The sequence below is a fragment of the Pleurodeles waltl genome, chromosome 12 (genome assembly GCF_031143425.1).
Source record: "Pleurodeles waltl isolate 20211129_DDA chromosome 12, aPleWal1.hap1.20221129, whole genome shotgun sequence".
Taxonomy (NCBI): Eukaryota; Metazoa; Chordata; class Amphibia; order Caudata; family Salamandridae; genus Pleurodeles; species Pleurodeles waltl.
Window position 1 is genome coordinate 516588321 of NC_090451.1, and position 26851 is coordinate 516615171.

The following is a 26851-nucleotide window of genomic DNA, read 5'->3' on the forward strand; positions in this document are numbered from 1 at the left end:
CTGCCACTTTAACACACTGACCGCCAGGATGGTAACGGCCGTGGGCTGGAGACTTCGGTCTCCAGCCCGGTGGCCGACATAATCCCACCCTCTGGATTACGACCCGGCCTACCGCCATGGTTTTTGTGCCAAACTTAGCACCACAAAAACCATGGCGGTAGGCACTATCAGTGCCAGGGAATCCCTTCCTTGGCACTGATAAGGGTCTCCCCCCCTCTCCCCCTCCCTCTCCTGCCCCCCTGCACATATGCACACCCACACGTGCACCCATATGCACACATGCATATCCACCATCACCCACATATGCACACATACATACCCACACACCGCAACACACACCAACATACCTTGTCGCACACATGCATTCTCAACACAGAACATACACTCACAATCAGTCATTCACACATGCATTCAATGAGACTCACACCCACATGCACGCATTCCAAAAAATACACACACACAACAACCCCCAACCCCCTCTCATGTCGGCTGGAGACGGTCTGCTGCGCTGCTGTCAGCAGCAGCATCCGCCATCAAAACACCGCCAGGCCGTATCATTGCTCATGATACGGTCGGCGGTGTTTTGCTGGCGTGGTGGTGCTGCTGTCAGCAGCGCCACCTTACCGCCAACCGCCGTGACCATCGGCGGTGTTCTGCCAGCATTCTGGCGGAATACTGTCGCGGTCATATTGTGCGTAACGGCTGGTAGCCATGGCGGCGGTATGTTGACAGCCGTTGCCGTGGCGGTAGGCGGTAATTACCGCCAATGTTATAATGAGGGCCTATATCTCATTTTAATATAGTATATACAGAGCCAGCTTTCAAAAGTAAACATTTTTGACTTTATTGTTTTTGTGCGCTACACATTTTGTATAAGACAGTCTAAATTCAGGACCTTCTTTACCTCCAGAGGGGCAGAAAGAGGTTGCTTCAACAGGGACAATTCCAGTGAAGGAGTTCCCGCCAATACCTATACTGGTAAGCAAAAGACCCACACACCAGGTGGAAGTGGGTGGCGTGCAGCCATATGCTTTCACAGCTGATTTCCTTTGAACCTCCAATGCATAGGGTACTTCAAACACTAAGGGAGTTCCATAAAGAGTTCTATGGGATCAACTCATAGATCAGGATGTCTCAGACCTATTAGGAAAAGGAGCCACAGTCAAGTCTGCCCTTCACCCTTGAGTGGCTGATGTATCATCACTTCAAAATGAAGGGCAAACACCTTCTGCTAGACATATTGCATCCAGTAGGCTAGCTAGTTCGCCTAGATCTAAAGGATACTCACCTAACTAATGCAATTTTTCAGCCACACCATCATTTCTTTCAGTTCCTCAGGTGCAACTAAGACTACAAGTTTTTGTCATTGCCCTTCGGCCTGTCATCAGAACCTTTGTGCCTTACAAAAGTAATGAAATTAATGATGGAATTTATCAGGATGCAGGGCATGTGAGTCATCGTCTATCTAGACAACATACTTCTGAAGGCTCTATCCCCAGAAAGGCTGACAAGTCATCTGCAGATTGCCACCTTGCTAATGTAGAATCTGGGGTTCATAATCAACTATGGGAAGTCAGAGGTCTCTCCCTCTCAGACTCCAATTCCTAGGATTCGTGATCGACTCGCTCAAGACCTCTTCTCCGCCTTCCCGTTCGGAAGCTTCCAAGATCTGAAAGGAAGTGAGAAAATGTCTGGCCAGACTGAAGTGCTCCCTAAACTAGATAGCAAGCATAACAGGGCTTCTATCCTCTTCCACACAGGTAATATTTCCAGGCCCATTCCACTACAGGGCTCTTCGACAGCTCAAAGCATCCCATCTCAGGAGGGGTCTCACCTATTCAGAACTAGTACCATTGTCAGCGGAGGCCAAAGAGGAAATCAGGTGGTGGTTATTACATATGGAGGAGTGGAACGGAAGAGCGCTCTTCAGTTCCAAACCCAACATCATCAGTAAATCGGATGCCAGCAAGCTGAGCTGGAGTGCCAGGATCAGAGAATCATCTACAGATGTCCAGAGGAAGAGTGATGCATGCATATCAATTATCTGGAACTCCTGAATGGCTCTTTCGCGATCAGATGCTAGACCTGAAACAGGGCCACTGCTGCATTCTTAACATGGAAATAATCATCAACGGTCTGATAAACTGACCGCCTGGGTGGTACACATTTCAAAGTTCTCATCATGAGCGCAGGACTTTTGGCAGTACTTCCTCTCCAATCAAATCTTGGTTATGGCGGAATACCTCCTGGGTTCTGCCACTCTGGTGGCAGACTGGAACTCCAGAAACTGAGATATTCAACTATTTGGCAAGTGGACCCTCAAATATTTGCCTCCCTTTACTGCCTTTGGGGTCTGCTTTTGGCTGACAATTTTGCCTCTAGACTAGATAACCAACTACTGAAATGCTTCAGTTGGAGACTGGACCCAGCAGCAGTGGTGACAGGCGCCTTTCTGCAGGCCACGAGTCAGGAGCAAGTATATGCCTTTCCCCCTTTTGCTAAGATAATGGCAGTCGTGGTACAGGTCAGACGACAGGAGGCGGACATAGTTCTGATTACCCGTATCTGGAGATCGCAAGCATGATTTCCAGATCTCCTGGCACTTTCCTGGGATTTTCCAATCAGTCTCCCCCACTAGCTTCACATTCTTAGTAATCCACAGACACTTCCTCACCAGGTGATACAAGACAATGGGGTGTCACTGATGGTATGGAGGAATACTGGGAAAGATGAAAAACCCCAGGTCTTTCATAACAAGCTCAGGACCTTAGCCACAGAGCATAGGCACAAAGTACCTCTAAAAGATACAGATATAGAACTGGGTGGAGAAGATGGTTGGATTGGTGTCGTCAATGACATTTGAATCCCGTGGCATCAGGCATTGTCCACATATTGAATTTCGCAAAACTGTCTCAACAGAATATGGATTACAGGTCAGTAAATACCTTTAGATTGGCAATATCAGCTGGTCATCTACCAATGGGCGGTGAATGGGTGTGGGTACACCCTCTAGTGGGTAAACGCATATGAGGTATTTGCCTCGCTCTCCTGCCAGAACCAAGGTACTCTGCTCTGTGTGATGTTGATTGTGTTCCTAATCTATTCCTATCTTGGCCTCAGAATAAGTATCTAAGTAGATGGAGCTATCTGGTAAACTAGCCATGTTGCTGTGCTTGTTGTCTTGCAGATTTGTATCAGATGTTAGAGCCTTTGATAATTGGGCAGGATGTATACCTCAGTGGGGGTTACTTTTTCCATTTCTAGGTCTACTAAAACACATACCAGAATTATTTCATACCCTTCTTTTCACAATTCCTCCAGGTTGTGTATGGTGGGTTGTCTGACATGAGTTTGCCACTGAAGATATTTGGCCAATGGGTGAAAGACAACTCATTGCACTCAGGAAGCCCTTTAAGGTGATTTCTTCCACAACTATCGCTAGTTGGGTACGCTGGATCACGCAAGAGGCTGGGATTGACACAAATCTGTTTGGTGCTCCCTCAACGAGTGGGGCCATGGCTTCTAAAGCTTTCTCAGTAGAAGTGAGGCTGGAGGACATTATGAGTGCAGCAGATTTGTCCTCAGATTCCACATTTAGGAGGTTTTACTTCAAACTCATAGTGGACATTGCCTCGTTAGTGGTAAGTAAGCTTTGAATTTGCATAATCCTTGCCTCCAGTCCCAACACAGAATGAAAAGCTTCCTAGCAAATGTAATAAAGTTTCAATTCTATTAAGGACTCTGAGGCAATGAGTATCCCACCAGCAAAAAACTCAGGTTATATTTCTCCCTCCCAAACATATTCGGTTTACTCAAACCAGAAGACTTTCTTTGCTTAATCCCCTGGCCACCATGGACGTAATGGTCACGTCAGGTGGCGCGGCGTTGGAGTGCCACAGACGTAGCCATTACGTCCTGGGACTGGGCCTCTGCCGACGCGCTAGCGTGCCCACGCGGCCCCCACCCCCACCCCCTCTCAGGAGAAGAAGTCCCTCAAGGTCTCTTTCAGCATTCCTGCTGCCCGATAGCGATGCGATCGAGCAGCAGGAATGCCCACTAGGCACAAGGGATTTTGTTTTTGTTTGTATTTTTCATGTTTTGTGTGTCGGGGAGTGGCCCCTTAGGCAAAGGTCACTCCCCTAAGTGGGCATAATGTTTTTCGCAGTTTCTGCCCCCCTTGGGAGCAGATCAGCCTCTTATTCCCTTGGGAGCAGATCAGCCTCTAATTTTTAGGCCGATCTTCCCCCAAGGGGGGCAAAAGCCACTGGAAGCCAGGGATTGTTTTTGTGTGGGGGGAGCAGCCCCTTGGGCAAGGGTTGCCCCACAAAGGGGGCAAAGCACTGATGGGCAGTTCTGCCCCCTTGGGAGCAGATCGGCCTATGTTTTTTTTAGGGGAGGCAGAAGCCACTTAGCACCAAGGATATTGTGAGTTTTGTGTTGGGGGGCGGCCTCTTGGGCAAGGGTCGCCCCCCCAAAGGGGGCAATATATTTTAGGCCATTTCTTCCCTCCTTGGGGGGGGGGCAGATCGGCCTCTGGGGCAGAAGCCACTTGAATCCAGGGATTGTTTTTGTGTGTGCGTTTTTTGTGTGTGTGGGGGTGGCCCCTTGGGCAAGGGTCACCCTCACGAAGGGGGCAAAGCACTGTTGGGCAGTTCTACCCCCCTTTGGGACAGATCGGCCTATTTGTTTTAGGCCCATCTGCCCCCAAGGGGGGCAGAAGCCACTTAGTCCCAGGGATATTGTGTGTGTTTTGTGTGTGGGGGCAGCTTCTTGGGCAAGGGTCACCACCCAAAGGGGGCAATATATTTTATGCCAGATTTGCCCCCCTTGGGGACAGATCGGCCTATTTTGTTAGGCCCATCTGCTCCCAAGGGGGGGCAGAAGACACTTGAAGCCAAGAATTGTTTACTTTTGTTGTTTTTGTGTGTGTGGGGGCCCCTTGGGTTAGGGTCACCCCCCAAAGGGGGCACAGCACTGTAAGCCATTTCTGCCCCTCTTGGGAGCAGATTGGCCTATTTGTTTTTTAAGCCCATCTGCTCCCAAGGGGGGGAAGAAGCCACTAAGGTACCAGGGGGAATTTCTAAGTGTTTGTTGACTAGCAAAGAATTAGCATTTGTCATTTGTCATGATAATGTTTTATTTCTCCTTTTTGTTCTAGTTCAAAGCTTTTGCCTCAGTTTCTGTGACTCCTTGCGGTTTTGGCATTGGTTTACCAGCAATTTGCATAGTTGCATGTTTTAGGTTATGAAAAAACAATGTACTCCAAATGACTATTGTTCCCATGCAAGAATGACATTTTGTAAATGGTGTACTAAATGCAGGATCGTGTGTGAAATTGTCTTTAGATAAGTGCACAATGATATTTGTGTTGTCTTATGTGTGCATTTTCAGACTACAATAAGCACATGGATGGTGCTGATAGAGTAGATCAGAGGTTGGAACCTTACACTGCTGCTCATAAGGCTTTGGTATAAGAAATTAGCCGTCCACCTGTTCCACTTGGCAACTTTTAATGCTTTTGTTGTGGTCCAGAATAGTTCTCCAGAATCAAGGATGACACTTGTGAAATTTCAGGAGTCTGTCATAGAGAGCCTTGTTGTGCTGGACAGGCAGGAGTTCCTAGAGAAGTAGTGGTGGAGGATGTGGCTAGACTGAAAGATCACCACTTTGCTGAGCACATTCCTCCCACAGCCTGCTAAGAAATGTAGAGTCTGTGCTCCAAGAGGTATCTGGAAGGAGACTAGGATGTACTGCCCTGATTGTCCTTTAAAGCCTGGGCAGTGTGGGTGGCTGTGTCCAGAGTTACCACACTCAAAATCATTATTGGGAACTACAGTGAGTGTAAACTGCCTGTTTGATATTTTCATATGTTCAGTTTCACAGTTGGTATTTAGACAGAGCTTTTGTGTTTGTAGTTTTGTACTTATTTCTAATTAGCTTCTTTCTTGTCTAAAAAAAAAAGTGACGGTGGTGTGCATGGAGTGGTGCTTGGCTGGCGGTGTGCATTGAGTGGCGCTTGGCTGGCGGTGTAAATAGTGACTTGCTGTTGGCCACTGCAACACACTGCTAACCAAACGCCAGTCCACACATTCCCATCAGCTGGTGTGATTGCTGTGCCAGGCATGTGGGTGCATAAAAGTGTTGGGCCCTTGAATGGCGCTGTCTGTTGATGTGAGTGTTGTAATGTGCTGGGCCCACGGCTGGCATTGTGAATGGTTTTGTACATGTCGTGTATGAAAGGTCTGTGAATGGACTGAAAAGAGGTTGGTACCTTGTCGCGGCTTTACCGCTCACAAGCTGTGAGTCACTGGTTCAGTTTTTTTGGCCTTTCAGTTATTAACAGTGCATTTAATTTTTGTGAACTCTCTTGTTAATTAACTTTGATCAACTGAACCATCACTCACCCTCGTGCCAAATCCAACCAGGATGTGTGGTAAAAATGGAAAAACCTGCTCCACTGTAATCAGGCGTCGCAGCACACCCCTGACATGCTAGGTGTCTCGGGTGGGACCCCGATGATGAAGCACGCCTCCAACCTTGTTGGGGGCTGAGGGGTCTTTTTAACATAACCTAAGTGCATTTCTTTTCACAATTTTAGTGTTTGGAACATCACAGAAGGACGTGGACAAATCAAAATGATCTATTACAAACCTACCTGTGTTTCCGGGGTGGGGGCACCTGCATTTAGGGAAACCTACCAAACACAAACATTTTGGAAAACTAGACACCTGGAGGAGTCCAGGGAGGTGTGGCGTGCGTGGATCCCCCAACATTTCCTTGCCCAGGATCCCCTGCAAACCTCAAAATTTGCTTTAAAAAATGCATATTTCCCACACTTTTCTTTGTAGGATCATTGTGCCACCACAAATTTCCTACCACCCGGCGTTCCCCTCAGTCTCCCAAGTAAAATGGTACCTCACTTGTGTGGGCCCCCAAAGCAGAGTCAGCCTAAAAATGTATAAAAGAAAACATTGTGCTTATCAACTTGCTGTGCTCTTCAATCTCTACACGTTTTTGGCCTTTTCCTGTTGCAGGCACCTGGGCCACCCACACAAATGAGGTACCATTTTTAGCGGGAGACCTGGGGGAGCGCTGGGTGGAAGGAAATTTGTGGCTCCACTCAGATTCCAGAACTTTCTCTCACCGAAATGTGAGGAAAAGGTGTTTTTTGCCAAATTTTGAGGTTTGCAAAGGATTCTGGATAACACCACCTGGCGAGTGCCCCACCCCTTACCCCATTCTAAATTCCCATGGGTGTCTAGTTTTCAAAAACATATAGGTTTGCTAGGTTTCCCTAGGAGCTGGCTGAGCTAGAAGCCAAAATCCACAGCTAGGCACTTTGTGAAAAACAGGTCAGTTTTCTTTGGGAAAATGTGATGTGTCCATGCTGTGCTTTTGGGCATTTCCTGTCGCGGACACTAGGCCTACCCACACAAGTGAGGTACCATTTTTATCGGGAGACTTGGGGGAACACAGAATAGAAGAACAAGTGTTATTTCCCTTTGTCTTTCTCTACATTTTTTTCTTTCCAAATGTAAGACAGTATGTAAAAAAAGACGTCTGTTTGTAAAATGGCCTGTAATTCACATGCTAGTATGGGGACCCCAGAATTCAGAGATGTGCAAATAACCACTGCTTCTCAACACCTTAGCTTGGGTCCATTTTGGAAATACAAAGGTTTCCTTGATACCTATTTTTCTCTCTTTATATTTTACCAAATAAATTGTTGTATACCCAGTATACAATGAAAACCCATTGCAAGATGCAGCTCACTTATTGGATCTGGGTTTCTAAGGCCCTTGATGAACCTACAAGCCCTACATATCCCTGCAACCAGAAGATCCCAGCAGACGTAACAGTATATTGCTACTGAAAATCTGACATCGCAGGAAAAAGTTACAGAGTAAAACGTGGAGAGATATGGCTGGTTTTTCTCACCTCAATTTAAATCATTTTTTATTTCAGCTGTTATTTTCTGTAGGAAAACCTTTTCGAATCTACACAAATGACCCCTTGCTGAATTCAAAATGTTGTCTACTCTTCAGAAATGCTTAGCTGTCCGGGATCCAGCATTGGTTTAATACCCATTTCTGTCACTAACTGGAAGGAGGCTAAAAGCACAAAAAATAGTAAAAATGGGGTATGCCCCAGTAAAATGCCACAATTGTGTTGAAAAATTAGGTTTTCTGATTCAAGTCTGCCTGTTCCTGAAAGTTGGGAAGATGGTGATTTTAGCACCACAAACCCTTTGTTGATACCATTTTCAGGGAAAAAAACCCTTCTTCTTCTTCTGCAGCCCTTTTTCCCATTTGTTTTTAAAAAATACATTTTCGCTGTATTTTGGCTAATTTCTTGGTCTCCTCCAGGGGAGCCCACAAACTCTGGGTACCTCTAGAATCCCTAGGATGTAAGAAAAAAGGACGCAAATTTGGCATGGATAGCTTATGTGGACAAAAAGTTATGAGGGCCTAAGTGCGAACCGCCCCAAATGGCCATAAAAGGGCTTGCCACCTGAGGGGGAAAAAGCCTGGCAGCGAAGGGGTTAAAGGGTTGATACTACCTTCGATGAATCACTGTTTTGTTTATTTGTGGTGATTGTTAATGGCCACCAGAATTCAAGTAGTTGTAGAATAGTTAATACAATTTACTCTTTATCCAACAGAGAACAAAAAGAAAACGAATGATGGGTGAGATCCTAACTTCATGACGGGTGTCGTTTGAAGAAAGAGGAACAGGAAAGAGCAAAACCTCTTAATAAGGATCAAGAATGTTGATTGATTGTACTGTATTGTTTGTTTTCCCTCTGCATCAGGGAAATGTAGTTTATTTTAACTGAAGTTGCTGGAAAAAATACACTTAGAACGTATGCATAATCCTCACCTCTGAGTCCTTAATAGAATAGATTTTTTTTTTTACCTTTGCTAGGAAGTTTTTCATTCCTGATTCAGTCAGCAATGGGATTTGCGGACTGAATCTAGCACTCTGAATTGTGGAATTATCTGTTAAAGTCAATTTAAATGGTAATTCCCAATTTAATATGAGGAAAACCAGAACACAAAAATTACTCCAAAAATTACCTATCCTTGTAGAGCCTGTATTTTTCAGTGAAAGATTGCTGCGCTGTTTTTCCTAATTTAGTTGGAATGAGAGTCTCAGTATTGAAACTTGATCTTGAGCAGATTCCAGCTGAGATTAACTCGACCACTTAAAATCTGTACCCTGTGCGCCCCAATCTTATACAAGAGACTCTCCTCACTGTTACTTCAAAGTTGGCATGTTGATCAGCTCCTCTCCACTAGGAAGGACGCATCCCTGTGAATCTAATAAGGTCCAGTGAGTCTCTGTTGTAAGAAACAGGAGCTGGGTGTTGACCTCCTCCAGTTAATGACCATGCACATCTATTTAAAGGAAGATTAGGGTCACATGTTTGCTCAGTGGTTGCCTTGAAACTACAAGCTGTCCAAACAGTGGCATTTGGCAACTGGCCGTAAGACAGAGGTTTCCTGGAGTACTAGCAGCTACCTTATTATCCTTGGGCGGGACCATTTTCTGCCCTTATTTTAATGCCTCTTTCGGTGCTCTTTTCGGTGTTTCTGAACAGATGGTGCTTCATCATATGCAGAGCTTGGTAGGGATCGAGGGATCTGCCTTGTACCATATCTATTTTCCCAAAAGGTTGGCTTGCAGGGGGCAACCATGGGCTCCCATACGACCCCTTTGAATCTGTGTTGTTGAATAAAGTGTTTGTGATGCTGCTGAGCATTATCTATAGTGAATCCAGTACAAGAATACAGCAACAATTTATATATCTTTGAAGACACTTGCGTTCTTTTAATTGTCAGTATGTCGTGTTGAATTGAGAAAACAGCAGGTTACTAATTCCAACATCATAAAAACCATGACAGTGGATTTAGGAAGCAATGGGTCCTGGGATATCGTGTGCTCAATGTAATTTCTGTTAATGCGCCTGAGTAATTAATACACGGAGACCATGCTTGGCTGCCAACACACGTGCGACTGAGTCACCGCAGTTCGTTCTTTATTTTATACTCGTGCTCTGTGCCCCTCCCGGACACGCAGAGCACGTTGTCCAAACAGGGAGAGCCCGAATGGCTCCCCGCATACTCTTTACATCCCCCCCATGTTTTACTCCACATGGACAAGGATTAACTGATAAACTTAAACAAATGATTGAACATTACCCTACGGACCCCCCCAAAAGGAAGTGAATGAAAGAAGACAATAGAAATAACAAATAACCCAAAACACTGCAATTCCTGAACAACCTGCGCCCCATCCTCGCAAACACTGTCCGCTTTAGACATCTGGAGACCTTCTCACACTGTCAACATCCGTCTCCAACAGTGTTCCGTCACTGAAAGATGATAACGACACACAGTTTACGAACAACCTACTTGACAGATAAAGGGGGTCATTCTGACCGCCGCGGCTATTCTGGGTTTCCCGCTGGGCTGGCGGGCGACCGCCAGAAGGCCGCCCGCCAGCCCAGCGGGAAACACCCTTCCATGAGGATGTCGGCTCCGAATGGAGCCGGCGGAGTGGAAGGGGTGCGACGGGTGCAGTTGCACCCGTCGCGATTTTCAGTGTCTGCATGGCAGACACTGAAAATCTTGGTGGGGCCCTGTTACGGGGCCCCTGCAGTGCCCATGCCATTGGCATGGGCACTGCAGGGGCCCCCAGGGGCCCCACGACACCCCATACCGCCATCCTGTGCCTGGCGGCCAAAACCGCCAGGAACAGGATGGCGGTATGGGGGTCGGAATCCCCATGGAGGATTCCCCAGGGCAGCGGAAAACCGGCGGTACACCGCCGGTTTTCCGTTTCTGACCGCGGCGTCAGAATGCCCAAGGGAGCACCGCCAGCCTGTTGGCGGTGCTCCCGCGGTCCCCGGCCCTGGCGGTTTTTACCGCCAGGGTCGGAATGACCCCCAAAGTCTTTCAGCTGACTACTTGGTACAGGATTGGGGCGTAAGTCATACCTCGCACTTCTAGTGCGCAAACCTCCATACTCAGGAGCACAACCAGGCCGGGTTTGCTCAGTCAGTGCTGGCCCGGCGACACTCTCAGTCTCTTCGGACATCATTGATGGACCACCGGTTATGTCATCCATTTCTCCTTCTTCTTCAGCCGACACCCTCATGCCAGCTCTACGAAAATGTGACACGTTTCGTGTCACTCTCTGCCTTCCTCTGGACGCAGTTATCATCGATCCCTTTACACAAATGACCTCCCATACCTCAGGCTCGAACGGTGTCCTGAACTTCCCTCCCACTCACCGACATCTCACCACCAATCGATCTCCTTCTTGAAACCCTCGATACTTGGCTCTTCGTTTGACACTGGCCCTCTGATTAGTAACTTCCCGTCGTCTTTGAGTGGCGTTAACATCCAGCACAGGAGGTTTCCACTTAGGACCTGATGGAATACAGTCACGTGGAGACACCTTGAACATCAGAGCGGATGGGGCACACCCAGTGGTGATATGGGGTGTTTGACGATAAGCACTCAAGAACTGGTACAAACACTGTTCACTGTCTTCTTTTTGCTCAACTCCAATTCTGAGGGCCCTATTCAAAGTTCGCATAAACCTTTCAACGTCCCCATTTGCCTGAGGCCAGTAGGGCATTATCTTACGATGATGAATCGCCAAACCATCAAGATACGAGCGAAACTCTTGCCCCTGGAACGGGGGACCCTTGTCTGTTCTAATTTCGTCGGGCAGGCCAAACAATGCAAATGTCTTTTGCAGAACTGGCCGTACATTTTCAAACGCCGTTGACGATACAACCTCGACCACCACTGGGCAACTCGGAGGTTCCATCGATGTGATGATACAGGAGTGACACTTCCCTACCATTTCATCAACTTGACTATCCATACCAGGGAACCACACTTTGGCACGTAACCTCGCTTTGGTTTTAGCAGCACCTTGATGCCCTTGATGAGCCAACTCAATCACTCGAGACCAGAGACACTGCGGAAGCACAATTCTTCTTCCCCTCAGAATCAGCCCATCATTATCGGTAGACAGTTCGTCACACACCTTCCATATACTTTGCATAGCCAACTTCTGATCTGGGCAGGACACATTTGTCTTCTCTAGAAAATATTTCCATTTCTTATGGTTCAATGCCTCTTTAACATGACTCAGCATCACATCATCCTGGGTAGCACTTACAATGTCAGTTACGAAAAGAGCATTGGGACAAGCCGACTGCACGACCATGCAGACAAAAACCTCGGTACTTTCTTCATCTTGTTCTTGGTGAGCATCAAATACCTTGGGAGAAGGGTGACGAGACAGATAGTCTGCGGGATTGTTCGCCCCAGGTCGATAAATGACCGTAAACCGATAAGGCTGAAGCAGAACAGTCCATCGTTCAATTCTCGGAGGTGCAAGACGAGGGCTACCCGCAAACAATGAAACCAAAGGCTTGTGGTCAGTCACTACTTGAAACTCATGCCCATACAGATACAAATGAAAATGGCGGCATGCCCATTGAATAGCTAGAGCTTCGCGCTCAATCTGCGCATACCTTGTTTCAACCGCCGACAAAGCCCGACTGGCATATGCAACAGGGATCCACTCTTGATGTCCCTGTTCTTGCAGAAGAACAGCCCCAAGCCCAACAGGGCTCGCATCCACTACCACTTCTGTTCTCCTGCTAGGGTTGAAATAAGCCATAGTAGACCTATCCAGCAATGCGGCCTTAATGTCCTCAAACGCCTTGTGTGCATCTGGAGTCCAGTCCCAACGGTGTTGCCCTTTCGTGAGCTGTCGAAGAGGTTCTGACATGGTGGCAAGCTGTGGTATGAACCTTCCACAATACGTGGCCATCCCCAGAAAGCTGCAAACTTCCGTGGGATTTTGTGGAACAGGGGCTTGACGGATTGCTTCAGCTTTCCGTGGGTCCACTTGCAGACCATCTTTCGAAAAGATGTAACTGAAAAAATCTACAGATGTTTGATAAAAGGCACACTTCTTTTTGTGAAGTGTCAACCCTGCTTCGGCTAGTCTTTGCAACGTCGCTCTTAGATGACAACGATGCTCCTCTCTATTCCTGGAGTGTATCAAGATATCATCACTCAAGTTGATTACTCCCGGTAATCCAGACAATGTCTCTCTGATCGCATTCTGAAATACCTCAGCGGCCGAGGACACCCCAAAACTTAGTCTCTTATATCTTCTTAGCCCCACATGCGTCGAGAAAGTGGTGATGTTCCTACTTTCAGGGTCTAGTTCCAGTTGATGATACCCAGCGTTAAGATCCAGTTTTGAGAACCACTGTGCCCCATTCAGATCTGCAATGATGTCATCCATTGTGGGCGTTATGTGCCTCTCCCTTCGAATAGCTTTATTCTGCAACCGCATGCCAACACAGAGGCAAATCGCTCCAGGTTGTTTAGGTTTTGGCGCGATCACCAACGGTGATACCCAGGGTGTAGGCCCATCTACCTTTTCAATGACTCCTTGGTCTTCCAGCAGTTGCAACTCTTTCTCAACGACAGGGCGCAAATGGAACGGTACCCGACGATGCCTTAGCGCCACAGGAACCACACTGTGGTCTATGTGCAGTTTGATGTGTTTTCCTTTCAAACGTCCCAGCCTCTCAAAGAGCTGCTGGAACTCATTGAGAAGGCGTTCCACCTGAGTGTCATAGACTTGACGTGCAAAGAACACCAGTTCTAACTCTTCTGCCGTGTGACATCCCAACAGAGTGCCGCGATCCCCAGCCACCACATCGAACTTTGCCTCTGTTGATCTGTCCCCACTGTTCACAGACACCTCCACAGTTCCTTTGAGAGGAAGGGGGTCTCGTCCTACATAGTTATATATCTTGGTAGCCGTAGGGGTAAGTGGCGGGGTAGGTGTTAATTTCTGGAAGAGAGTTTCATCCATGACGTTGACAGACGCCCCTTTGTCATTGAGTACTGATACGAGCATGCCATTGACGTGAACGTCGCTCATGGGAGGCGGTCTCTTTTTTTGTTGCCTCCCTCCCGTGAAGGAAATTACAAAAATGTCCTCTTCTTCGTCTTCCTCAAAAACCAGGCCACTCGCCATCGCGTGGTCCCTTACATCTTCCGTACTTTTGGATACAGCTCTGACATTAGCATCCTTTCCCTTTTGATCCCCTGGCTTATTCCTCCTGGATCTGCACACCTTAGCAAAATGATTTGCTTTACCACAGCGGTTGCACGACTGTCCTTTTGCCGGGCACCCCATGTTCGCTCGGTGTTCATAGCCACAGCTTCCACAGGCCCTATCACTGGATTTGGCCGGGTTCGGTTTGCGCGGTGCTGCCTGGCGTGTCTGGACAGCATCCACCTGTTCCTCTTTTACCTGGACAGCACGGGTCGATGACGCTGCAGCTAACGACTGACCTCTCACAGCCGCCATCGCGTCTGCTCGTACCGCAGACAGTTCATGCGACCGTGCAGGAATCAGAATATCGTCAAGGGACATACCCTGCTGTCGAAGAATAAGCTTTCTTAAGGCATTGGACCTGCAGCCTTGAATGATCTACGCTCGGATCTCTTCTTGCTGGTTGAGTCCTGTGCACGAGCTCACCAGCTTTCTCAACCTGGCGTAAAACACGTCCATCGACTCGACTTCTGTTTGTTGCGCCTGTCTTAGTTTCAAACGTTCATAATCGGAGTTAAGTTGAGGATCAAAGTGCCTATTTAAAGCAGTTACCGCTGCGTCAAAATCAGACTTGTCCCCTGTATCAGGAAGAGAATCAAACAGCTCTTGTAGTTCATCTCTACCCATCAGCAACATTACAGACCTTCGTACCACCCCATCCGTTTCTCTTGTAACGCAAAAATAGTTTTCTAGGCGATTTATCCTTAAACGCCATCTGGGCGCGGCAGTGGCCGGGTCAATCAGTTGGCTAAACGGTGGTAATGATGTGATTGAGGAGTGAACACTATTGTTTAACTGTGCCGGGAGTTGGGGATTCCCTGGTGGTGGTGGTGGATTGGCATTATCTTGGGGCGGGGCACTCATATTTGCACTCTCACGCTCCACTGATTTACAAAAGTTAACGTTTTATTCTTATTAATTTTTTTTTCTTTGAACTACACCCTCCTTTTTGTTTCAGTGCTTTATCTTTTGTTTTCTTTTATTTCTTCCAGATTGTACATTGTAGTCAGTGACAGATGACCCTCTACTTGTTTGTGCTTGTTTTATAGTTTCTTTTTGTTGTTGTTTTTTTTTTTTTTTAATGCAGGTCTCTGCCTGCCAGCTGTAATTCACGCTTTCCTCTTGCACCAGTCTCCGGTGTTCTGACACGGAGACACGCCTTCACCGCGCCCTTTCAGGGAAAGTCCCCGGCCTCGGGGAAAACACTCGTCAGTTACTGCTGCTCTCCCGCAGCAACAGGACGCTCAAGGGCGGAGCGCCCGATGGGGAAAGCACTCGTCAGTCACTGCTGCTCTCCCGCAGCAATAGGACGCTCGAGGGCGGACCGCTCGACGGAGCGCTTCACTCCACGTGGTGTTTCCTTTAGGGTGGGGGCGTGGCTCACCGTCTCCGACTTCCCCGGGCAGGAAGCCAGGCCGCATATCGGGCCGCACACTCTCCCGGCAAGACACAAGGCTGTCGGGCTCCACCGGGCCAGGACCAACGATCGCCCTAGTCTCCGAGGCTATGCCGCGCCTCCACCTTCTCAGCAGCCGACACCGCCCCTCGTTCTCACCGGTACATTTATTTTTTATTTTTCTCGCCAACGGCGGGGGGCTTCACCTCGTCATTGACGTGTTGTGTATCCCATCAGTTGCGTGGCATATCGACATCCCGCTCGTCGCCAATGTAATTTCTGTTAATGCGCCTGAGTAATTAATACACGGAGACCATGCTTGGTTGCCAACACACGTGCGACTGCGTCACCGCAGTTCGTTCTTTATTTTATACTCGTGCTCTGCGCCCCTCCCGGACACGCAGAGCACGTTGTTCAAACAGGGAGAGCCCGAATGGCTCCCCGCATACTCTTTACACTCAACATTCCATTAACAAACAGGATCAGGGATTTTCTATAACCTGTGCTGTATGGCTGGACAAATAAAGACATCAAAGTCTTAGAGTACTTAGATAGTTGCATTCTCTTATTTCTAAGGATGACCTTTAGTCATTAGTTGGCACATTTGCCATGCTTACGTTTATGTTGTAGTGACTGCAGTGTGTCCTGTAAAATATCTCACACTATTCTCATCAGTTGTACTTTTGAAAATCTCCACCTGTCAGAAGCAAACATTCACATGATCCTCAGGTATCTTTTTAACTTATTAAGTTACATGTTGCTGTTATTAGCTATCAGATTAACGAAAACCTACCACTTGCGCCATGTCAGCAAGTTGGATTTAAACCAAAAAAAAGCGTGTCCTCAAAGAGTGGCCTGTGTGCCAACCGGCTAGTCTTGCTCTCTAAATCAGAATTTGCTAAGCACAAAGAAAATGTAACGTTTCGAGGGGGCTAATTATTTTGTTACATAACTCCACTATGTCAGCAGGCATATGCATTCCTGAGCCTCAGGCCCACGCTCACTCACCTCCACCTTTTGCAGGGCTTCCATATCTGGTTTTGGCATCACTTTGTCCAAGCCTTGCATCAGCCAGCTGAGCATGCTTGCCCCAGCCCTGCGGAAACAAGAGCAGTCATTTTACTGATGTAGATCTTCACAGAACCTTTCATCTATTTGGTTACAGATCCTTCAATCCTAGAAAGTGTGATTTTTTTTATCTACCTATTTGTTTTTACTGAAAGCAATTAAAAGATTAATTCTACAGTCTTAAAGATCTTGAAATAGCTCAGAAGACGTGGGACTCACAACTAAAACTGTGACATTGGTAACAGTATAATTCTGAAGGTTTTGGATGAATGCACTCCCCAGGAAGTGATTACTTCTCTCTTCCTCATCCGAGTACTAATGAGGGTGTCCATCCCCAGAGAGAAAAGCCTACGAATAGCCATAGAAAAAAATAAAAATTAAACTGCAACCACTCGCAGAAGGAGGGATAACAGGGACGCCCTGACACACAACTTCTTGTCATGGACAGTCTCACATCTGGCTGACATCTGGGAAGTGGGTACGGTAACGGCCATCCTTTAAATTTGTCTTTTTTTGTTTCTTTTTATTTAGAAAATCCTGCTGCTTGGAACTCTTTCTATACTATCATGGGGATTCAAGGGTGTCAGTCTCCAGTACTTGAGCAGGAATCCTAGGTCCCAGATTCCCCCCAACTCGTCCATGGGTAAGCTGGTGGGAGTTTACTGCTCCCCCCACCCCTACTCTCACTTACAGCTTGTTTATGGTCTTAATTCTAGGTCTAAATGATGCCTGTGCGTCCATAATGTTCAAGGCCGGGCTTCTGCTCTCTGAAACCCCATGCTCCTGCAACCTAGAATTCTGCCCCTCTTCTCCAACTGGCCAAGTTTATAGTTTATGACGTTTCTGAGAGACAATTTTCTGAGCACTGTTGGGCTGCCTAAACCTCCTCCTTCGGCACCTCTTATTCAGGATGATTCCCAGGCAGAAAGGGATGTGAATCGCTCAGTTACAGCACAAGATGAAGATCATAATCCTGTTACTGAAGGAAAACGGTGTAACATTATGAGAGGTTGTTGCCCATCTGCCTTGGAAAATGGGTTTTCCAGATCCTTCAATTCCATCCACATCTGAAGGAACCAATGTGTTTGCCTCCTTCCGCCCTGCGGAATCCCATGGTGTTCTGTTCCGCCAGCAGGTACTTGTACAATCAATCAACAAGAATGGGAAGATCAAGAAAAGACACCTGCCACTAAATTTTGGGCAAAAATGTACTCTCTGATTGACTTTGCATGAAAAATGTCCTGATATCTTTAAGATGGAAGCCCTTTCTTTGTTTTTCTGGTCACTTCATCATTGCCTCCATAGATGCTAGACCTTGTGACTCCACAGACAAAGGAGTGGCAGGTAGGTGCAGGCCAAAACTTAATGCTAATTGTAACTCCCAATCACCAATCAAGGTGATACACTCTTGCTGTTGTACCTGAGGAGGGGTCTGAAAGCGCCAGGATTCTTGACATCTTTGAGAAACATCTCACTTTGTTCTTTATATTGCCTTGGACATGCTCAAGGCCACAGCCTAGGGATCTACTTCTTCTATTGCTGACTGGGGGAACGTTTGGCTCTGCACCTAGAGGAGGAATCCATCACAGAAGATACACCTGCTTAAACTCCCTTTACTTCGTTAATGTCTCTTTCGTCCTCAACTGGTGGAATTGGTCAGATAAGCTAAAGAAGACTGTGAGTTGGTGAATCCTTTTCATACTTGCTCTCCTATTCCTACATGGCACTGTCCTTCATCCAAATACTCTCTTCTTGAACTGGTGGTGCCTTAAGGAATGTTCTTCAGAAATCAGAATAAGGGTAGGCATTGTGGGCTCAACTCTATAGGATGCATAATGCCTCCATCGGACAATAAGCAATTCTAACAACTATTCGTAAATCATTTCCTAGTTCTTAGAGAAATGGGGTTGATTGCAGTATTTCCTCGGGTCCTAGATTTCAGACACTTTGGATCAATGGGTTCCGAATAACATGGGCCTGGTCCATTTTGTAAAATTCATCAAGGGCTCTCCTCATCTGAAGTTCAGTTCTATTCTTTGGCCCAAACAAATGCTGTGGCAGAATGCTCTTCATTGTTGGGTTCAGGATCTTCTCAGGAAAACTGTAGTGCCTCTTGTGCTAATTTCAGAACAAGGCCTGCATGTATACTCTGTCCTGTTTCATGTGCTAAATCCTTTAAGGGTTTTACGTTTTATCTTTGAACTGAAGAAGTTCAACATATTTGTTTGCGCATTCCAGTTCAGAAAGTGCACTCCTCAATCTAACATTCCAACAATGCCTCCAGGTGGCTTCATAATTTTAACCAACCCCCAAGATGCCATCTTTGATGTACCTATCAGGAATCATCATTATTATTTCTACAAGTCACTGTTTGGGATAGGTATTTCCATTTCCCGGTTGTTCCATTTGGCCTGATGCTGCCTCATGGCGTGTCCACATACATCTTGGCTTCTTCGGGTGTCATTCTCCTGAAGGAGAGCATCAACATGCATACCTACCTGAAAGACTGGCATGTTCATGCCCCCATTCTTCATACAAGATGGTCCTGCTTGGGACACTTTTCAGGTGTCTTGCGTAGTGCAGTCTTATGGTTGTCTTCTTAACACAGAAAAATGCCACCTTCAGCCCAGTCCGCAACTAGAGGTTATTGGTGGATTGTTTGTCTCCTCAACTAAAAATATTTCCCTTCCTCATCATCATATTCTAAAACTTCAAACTCATCTTCAATCTCTGCTGGGTTCTATAAAAGTTTCATGGTTCTTACCATAGCAGTGGTAACAGAGAAAAAAGAAGAAAGCTTCATGTAGTCCTTCAGAGCCCTCTAAATTCCATCTTATGTGACTGCTATCATATATTGCTAAGGTTACTGAAACTGTGAATACTTTCAAACTCTAGAGTTTGGTGAAAATAACCTATTTTAGTTTAAAGATAAACTATTGTTTTGACTTGGGCTCAGCACTGAGGGCCCTGCATGATGGTGGACAAAGGAGGTGTGGCAGCCCTGATCACATTCGATCTGATGACGGCTGTTGACAGCGTCATTCATCAGATCTTCCTCCACTGTCTATTGGAAACTGCCATTAGTGTCTCAGCTCTGACATAGATTCACTCTATTTTGTGTAAAAGGTCCCATGTAGTTCAGCTGGGCATGTTCACCTCTAACAAAGAGCTTGTCCCATGGGGAGTCCGCCAGGTTTCCTCTCTCCATCCCCTTTTGTTTAATCTCTACCTTTGTCCTCTCAGCTGCCTGAAATGAGACAGATAAGTCAGTTTGAATGTATGCTGATGATCCTCACCTCCTGTTAAAAATTGGGACTGATCTGCATCTTAAACTGTTGGGGAACTGTCAGTCACCCTCAGGGCTTTGCTTCACTTTGCTTCTCTTCTGGGAGGACATGTACAGACATCTTATATGATTCACCAGTGGGTAGCTAGCCCCATTCCTTGGCTGTGGTGAGTCACCGGATTCGTGCCTAGGTGGAGGTTCACCTCCTCTCCCTGATAGACAATTACATTTGGGATGGACAACTCAAGGGTGGAGACACAAAGAATGGTCTTCTGGTCCTTCTTGGAATTTTTCCTCACTGAGGAGGCTTTTCTGATTTGTCTTAAATTCAGAGTGTCAGTAAGGATCTACTTGCAGTCTCCCTCAGTTCTCAGGTTCTTATGGTTTTTCCAGGACAAAGGATACAGATGCAGCAGAGGTTTCTTTTTGCCTCCCCAAAAACAGAGAGGGTCCTGCTTTGGAAGTAGAGCAGGTAGTTTTGGTAGCCCCAGGATGGCCCTGGAGATCTTGGTTTCCACTCACTCAGGAGATAATGATTTGCCCAGAGGACCTCCTACCATGTATTCCAAGCCCCCTCCACTGCCAGCCTCGCCATCTGTCATCCCTACTTGGTGGTTTGGCTCCTGTAAGGCTAGGCCTATGTAGGTCTCTCCTGGTGTGGCCTTACGTATTCAGCATTCCCGTAAGCCATATACCTTGGATTCCTATGAGAAATACTGTTGGCCCTTGTTAAATTGTGTGGTTCCAAGGATCATTCTCTTTTCCTGTGCTCTGCTGGGATTTCTGGATTTCCAGTGAGAGAGACTTGTCATGGGTCTGGCTGTGTCATCCCCAAGATGTGCCAGCTTAGTGTTTTCTGCACCTTCTAAGCCCATTGGCGTGATCTTAGTCTCTTGCTTGATCTTGAATCCCATCTTTGTTGGGGATTTGCCCTTTCGTAGCCATAAGGTATGTCTCCATTTTTATCCTAAGAGCATCCTCTAATTCAGGCTTTCCAGTCTACCCCTTTGAAATTTTGGCAGATCCTTCTTTGAATTTTCTGATACAATGGAATTTTTGGGTGGTATCATCTGGAGCTAATGGAGTTTGGGGCTATCCTTTCCTCTGATCCCTTTCTTTTGGAAGGTCTTGTGCTATGTCTTTTTCCTTCTTTTTCGTCCAAAGTTCTTTCTGATTTTCATCTTCCCCAGGAGAGTGTATCTCTCATTTTATGCTCTTCTCCCACATTAGCTGTGGAATTTACTTTGAACTACATACGCTTTATACAGCAACTGCTGGCATGGTGTATTTACTACACACTGAGTTTTGTCCCACTGATTCTCTCATTTGGTGCTGCAAACATAGGTCATAAACCCTCAGTTTCCACCCTGAGATTAAGTATGCACTGCAATCTCATTGGTTCACGAAATGTCAGAGGTGCCTCTCCCCGACTCTGGTGATGGATATAAAAAAGGTAAATGGCAGCCTCTTTAGTTGCTGATTGAGATATTCTTATCAGGGATATATTTCTAGTGGCCACCAGTGCTTCCCTGATACTTTTGTTAACATTACAAAGATCAGGTTATGGGTCCAAGTACTGTTTTTGTTTCTATGGTCCTAGGTTCCCGTGGCTGGGTAGTTGCTTTTTTGGTTCTATTATTTAACTTTTATGGGTGCAGGAACTCATCTAGGGCTGGGAAAAGGAAGAGACACTGTGTGTTAATTCTCAGATTATTTTCTGGTTAGTTTCATTATACTGAGTGTTGGACCAGGCCCTTTTTACAGGATCATCTCCAAACTTTTTCCCTTCCTCCTCCTATTTTTTCTGACCCTCGCAAGGACGGTTTGGACACCCCAACGGAGGCTCTGTCCTGCGGAGGACAAATTGCCATATTTAAGGGCCGAAGAGCACAGGAGCTCCTGTGATCGGCAGTGGGGAGCGGTAACTACCATGTATCCTCCAATGCAAGGTCTACTGTGCTGCACCCTTCATGCAGAAGAAGGCTGTTGGGAACACTTATAGGCATGGCAGTTCCCCACAGTTACTCTGACCTCATTATTTCCCCCATATTTTTAACAATGATAACCTGTGTTGGAGAGAGTATTGTTTCATAGCATATACAACCAGGAGTTGTAGCTTCTTATGTGTGCATTTAGGATTATGCCTTGGCATTTCTGACAAATGTTTATTCTGACATGTGCATTTTTAGTGCCTGACATATGCCAGATGAGGATGTTTAATTTTATGTGCATTCATGACTGTGTCTTGGCATCTCTAATCTTATGTTTATCCTGACATGCATCTTTGGTGATAATGACAACCCGATTACTGCTTGTGTTGCAGAATACTGGTAACATATATGTTTACCTGACTACTGCTTGCTTCACAGAGTCCTAGTAACCTGTCTAATGTTCTGACAACTGCTTCTGTAGCATGGTATTACTGATACATGTATTGTTTGGTCTAATGATGTTCCATGCAATACAGTTTAGCTTTATATAACTTGTTGTTGTGTTTCCTTTGTGGTGTATTTACTGTGTCACATGCATAATGTGTGTTGTGCAGGCGCTTTACACACTTCCTCTGGGATAAGCCTGACTGCTCGTGCCAAGCTACCATGGGGGTGAGCAGCGGTTATTTTGGGTGTGTAACTCCCTCGCCCGGACTAGAGTGACGGGTTCTGCCTGGATTAGGTGCCCACCCTAGCCAACCAGAAACCCAATTTCTAACACTGAGTTTCTGTTTCTTGTGTGTTTCCTACTTCCTTCCTCCCTGGAAGTGGTGGGCATTGATATACTCTTAGTGCTTGCTATGTACAGAAAGTTCTTTAAAGGGTATCCTGCTTACCCCTACACTGGAAGTGTTGGAGTTTAGTATTTTTAAGGGCTATTTAGAAGGCCCTGCCTGTGGGTAGGACACCCTTACTAATTAGGACTGGGACAAGGAAGAGAAGTCTCAGTGTAATGAAAATGACAGGTAAGTGATCCAAGCTTTCCATGTGCTATCAGCTGAATGAGCCACTCTGTAATTTACCTGCGAAGGCAGTAATGAAGTGAATCCACGTGTTAAGTGAAACACCATACTGTCAAGGACATCTTAAGGATTTTGGGAGCCATGGGGCAAACGTATTTTGGGGGCGCATGTTCAAAACAGCTTTGACTTAATGAACCAGTTTCAACTCATTCAAGCCCTCTTTGGCCAGATCACTAACAGTGCACAGGCACAATTGTTCAAATTCTATTATTCAGGGATACTGGCATGGGTTTTCAATCGTGGAACACCAGTAGCTCACTGATATTACTGCAAATAATCTCTGTGACACCCTCCCATTTCTTATATGTGAGGTCCTGTTTTGATCTAAAAGAAACTTTTTTTATGGATGTTGCATGAAACAAACACAACATTTCTCTGCAAAATGACTGAAATAGACTCTCACACATCACCCACATTAAAAACGAATTGAAGGAAAACAGTATTTAAATCAATCTCTAAGGATTTTTCAAGGTCATCAGGGAAGATTATCTCTGCAGAACAGAGCTGGCTCTACCAGGGAGTCTCCTGAATGGCTTGGGCCTTAGGTCAGAGACCACTTTGCCCATGCCTTAAAACGTCTCTGCATAAGGTATTACATTAAGAAACATATCCTCCAATATATCTCCTCAGGTACAATCATGTAAGTGAAATCATGGTGCTATATCAACCCTTTGGCACTAACAGGTGAGTGAATAATTGATCATCATGAAAATTCAGTTTCAGATGCATATCAGATTACAGGACTGGACTCACTGTGCAATGTCATTTTAGGTGAACTAACAAAAGGTTTGACAAGACGTTAAGTACTACAGTGTGACTGAATAGCTTTAATAAATGCATTTATACTGGCTCTTGGGTACCCTTTGTCGGTGGCAGCGGCTGCTGCAGAAGAACAGGGTTCATCAGCTGGAGTAGACAGAAGCTGGACTGAGGCTGTTGGTGGTGCTGGGGCTGGAGCAGGAGGTGGTACAGGAGAAGGGTCTGGCAGTGGAGGAGCTTCGACAGCCTCTGTTTCTACTAACACAAAATTCAGATGACATTTTAAGGAGAAACACTAATAGTAAATTTACATGTCAGACAAAACAAAGTAGGATTCCTGTTTCTTCCCTCTTTCACTACCTCACTATTATCCACCTCGGGCCCTCAAATTCTCTTATCTCTCTCTCCATGGATCTCTCTCATATTCTTCATTCATGACCTCTCCTCAGCTTTCGTCCAACATCATCTCTACTTCTCTCATAAGCTCGTCCCCATTTCTCCCACTCTTTTTTATATGCTACACTTCCTTTATGCATATTATCATATTTTTGTCCTCTAAACTGTCTTCTGCTTCTTTCTCTCCAGACATCACACTCACTGCTTTTCCCTCTGTCTCCTCCCAAACCTAATCTCTGTCCCTGTATTTCCTTTGGTTTCCAAAAGTTCATTCCATTCTGTCTAATCGATTGGTCAGTGAAGGGATTATCAAAATACATATACCAGTAAAACGATAGAGCCTCTATCTTCTCCAACTCAGATGCCAACATTAAACCACCCTTGCACAACCTTTTTTACCTTATACAATTACACCTGTGCTCTTCTTCCACCTTGTCCACCCACTCTCTGTAAAGGTACATACTCAATTCAGGTTGGAAATGTGCCTTTCCTTGCGCCTATTTTTACCATGTGCTGTAACTCTGGGTGGTTTGTTATTGGTTTTACATTTAGGTAACTGCACCATCTTAATCAATGATAACTACACCCATAACACACAAAGTGGACAGATTACCTCAGAATCTACCCCTTTACACAAGGACATGATATTCTTGTATCCACACAACATCCATTCACTCTCTTATGACACAGATGCTCTTAACACATATATAGTGGACCTCACTCGTTCATGCTTAGCACAAGATCTCCTCCAACACCCACACAGGCTACCTCCCTCAAGTGCAATTCCTATGCTCTCTCACACATGAAGAGTCAGTGATCTTACTAAGGCATACACATAAACATATGCTGCACACACAGACAAGCACAAAGCTCCATCCCACGAAGACACATTACTATTGCCAGTCACACAAAGATGCCTACTGTGTCCTATGAGGTTACACTCTTGTTGCATCTAAACAGACTGATGACGTGATAGCCCCTTTTCCATAGCTGCACACACCAAGACTACTCCATGCGAAGCCCCAGAGTGCCAGATTTTAGAGTCACCTTTCTCCTTATGCGCAGTTTCTTCCTGTGGTTTCCCATGGGCACGCCCTTGCGTTGGGCTCCACGTTGGCTGCGGAACAACCTTTTCAAGGCCCTGTGCTATCCAGCTAAGGACACCCACTGCAGCGCTATGAAAAGAACAGAGAAAAAAATAATATGATCCATAGAGTCTTTATGGAATATAATGGTATAATGTACCTGCCTGAAGGTCCTCTATGGTATTAGATATATCTTTCCAATGGATGATACAGCTTCAGTAAGAGGACTCCTACACTTCTCTTTAACTGGTGCCTTCACTTCTTGATCTAATATATTGATATGCCGCTGTAGTTCACTGCGCTTGTTCTAGGCTTTTTTAATGTCAGCTTTCTGTATTTACCTTTATTGGGCTTTCTCTGAGGCTGTCCCCTAGTTTCCTCCTCTACCAAGTTCACATGTTTCCAACAGTCCTACTCTGTCGTTCACAGCCCTCAGCCTTCTGTCCTTGGGACAGCTTCCCCACCAGATATGGGAAAGGACCACAAACATCTGACAAATTATTGTAAACAATCAAACACATTTGACTTGTGCCCTCTCCCAACTCCATATAAGCCCACCTGGCCAACCCTCCGCAGCCTTGCCTCTTTTCCTTACAGAACCAAGTGTACCTGGTAAGGGGTGCATCTTAGTGAGATTTGAATGGGAGGGCTCCTAGCATTTACAATTCACAGAGATTAGGTGTTATGTCATATGTAAGCTATGCTATAACCAACGATACTGATTCATTAAAATGGTAATGGAGATTAAGTTTATGCACCACTCAACCACCAATAGCACTGCAGGGTCCTAACCTTAATGCACTTGATGCAAGATATCAATGTGTAATTTGTAGGGTGCTCCTACCAAAGTCAGTAAGACATCTAAAGGGTTTATACACAGACTGCAGCATATACAGTTTATGGGTTTCCTTAGCCTTCTGAAGAGATGTGTACAGTCCCTAGGTCAGATGTCACCATCACAACAACATTGTTATTACTATTTCCCATAAGCTCTCCTGCACTGTAAAAGTCAGGCCCCAATCCCATCAGGATAGACTGGGGAGATCTGCTGGGCTGGGAAAATCTCGTGAAAGTATTTAAAACGAGTGATGGATTGAATGCTTGAACTAATCTCAACCACTGGTAGTTACTCAGGGCGCATCCCAATCCATTGTTATTTTGCAAACCATGCCACCTCAGTTTGGACCCATCTATATGCAAATCAATCTTGACTCTGCTCCAATCGGAACAGTCCAGCCCAAAGTGCCAACCAAGGTCCTCCCTCAACTGGAACACAAGCAACTCAGGACTGGTTTTGCCCTAGTTATAAGCTTATCAGCTGGGTACAGCTTGGATCCAGTGACACAGTGTGCTGCCCAAGGAATTACCGGTAGCTGAGATTCATTCGAGCATTCCATCCATCATGTTTTTAGGTCGAACCTACCAGACAGAGCAGCTGTCTGTTTGCTAACAACATCTTGGCAACATTTGGAAAGCTTCCCTGGGAATGCATTCTGGCCATTGCTTACCATTGCCTTTGTTTTTGGAACTCACGTTTGCTTGCTTTCTATTTGCTACCTCTGTTCGTTTTAGGTTGTTCACCTTGAGTTTGTCCGTTCCGTTGCCCAAACCCCATTTACTGCATTCTACCACTAGTGCACGATTTCTATAAACAGGCCATTAAATCTTGTTCTTATCTGGTC

At 45.9% G+C, this 26851-nt stretch overlaps 1 protein-coding gene across 1 annotated transcript in view; it reads right to left on the minus strand.

The window, feature by feature from the left end:
- CNGB1 (cyclic nucleotide gated channel subunit beta 1) overlaps nucleotides 1–26851 on the minus strand; it is a 1925718-nt gene that overhangs the window by 1743271 nt on the left and 155596 nt on the right. The window contains exons 8-10 of the mRNA XM_069217388.1: nucleotides 25132–25259; nucleotides 23790–23946; nucleotides 16571–16658 (exon numbers count right to left, since the gene is read on the minus strand). Coding sequence (XP_069073489.1) covers nucleotides 16571–16658; nucleotides 23790–23946; nucleotides 25132–25259 — 373 coding nt within the window. The remainder of the gene's footprint in view (nucleotides 1–16570; nucleotides 16659–23789; nucleotides 23947–25131; nucleotides 25260–26851) is intronic.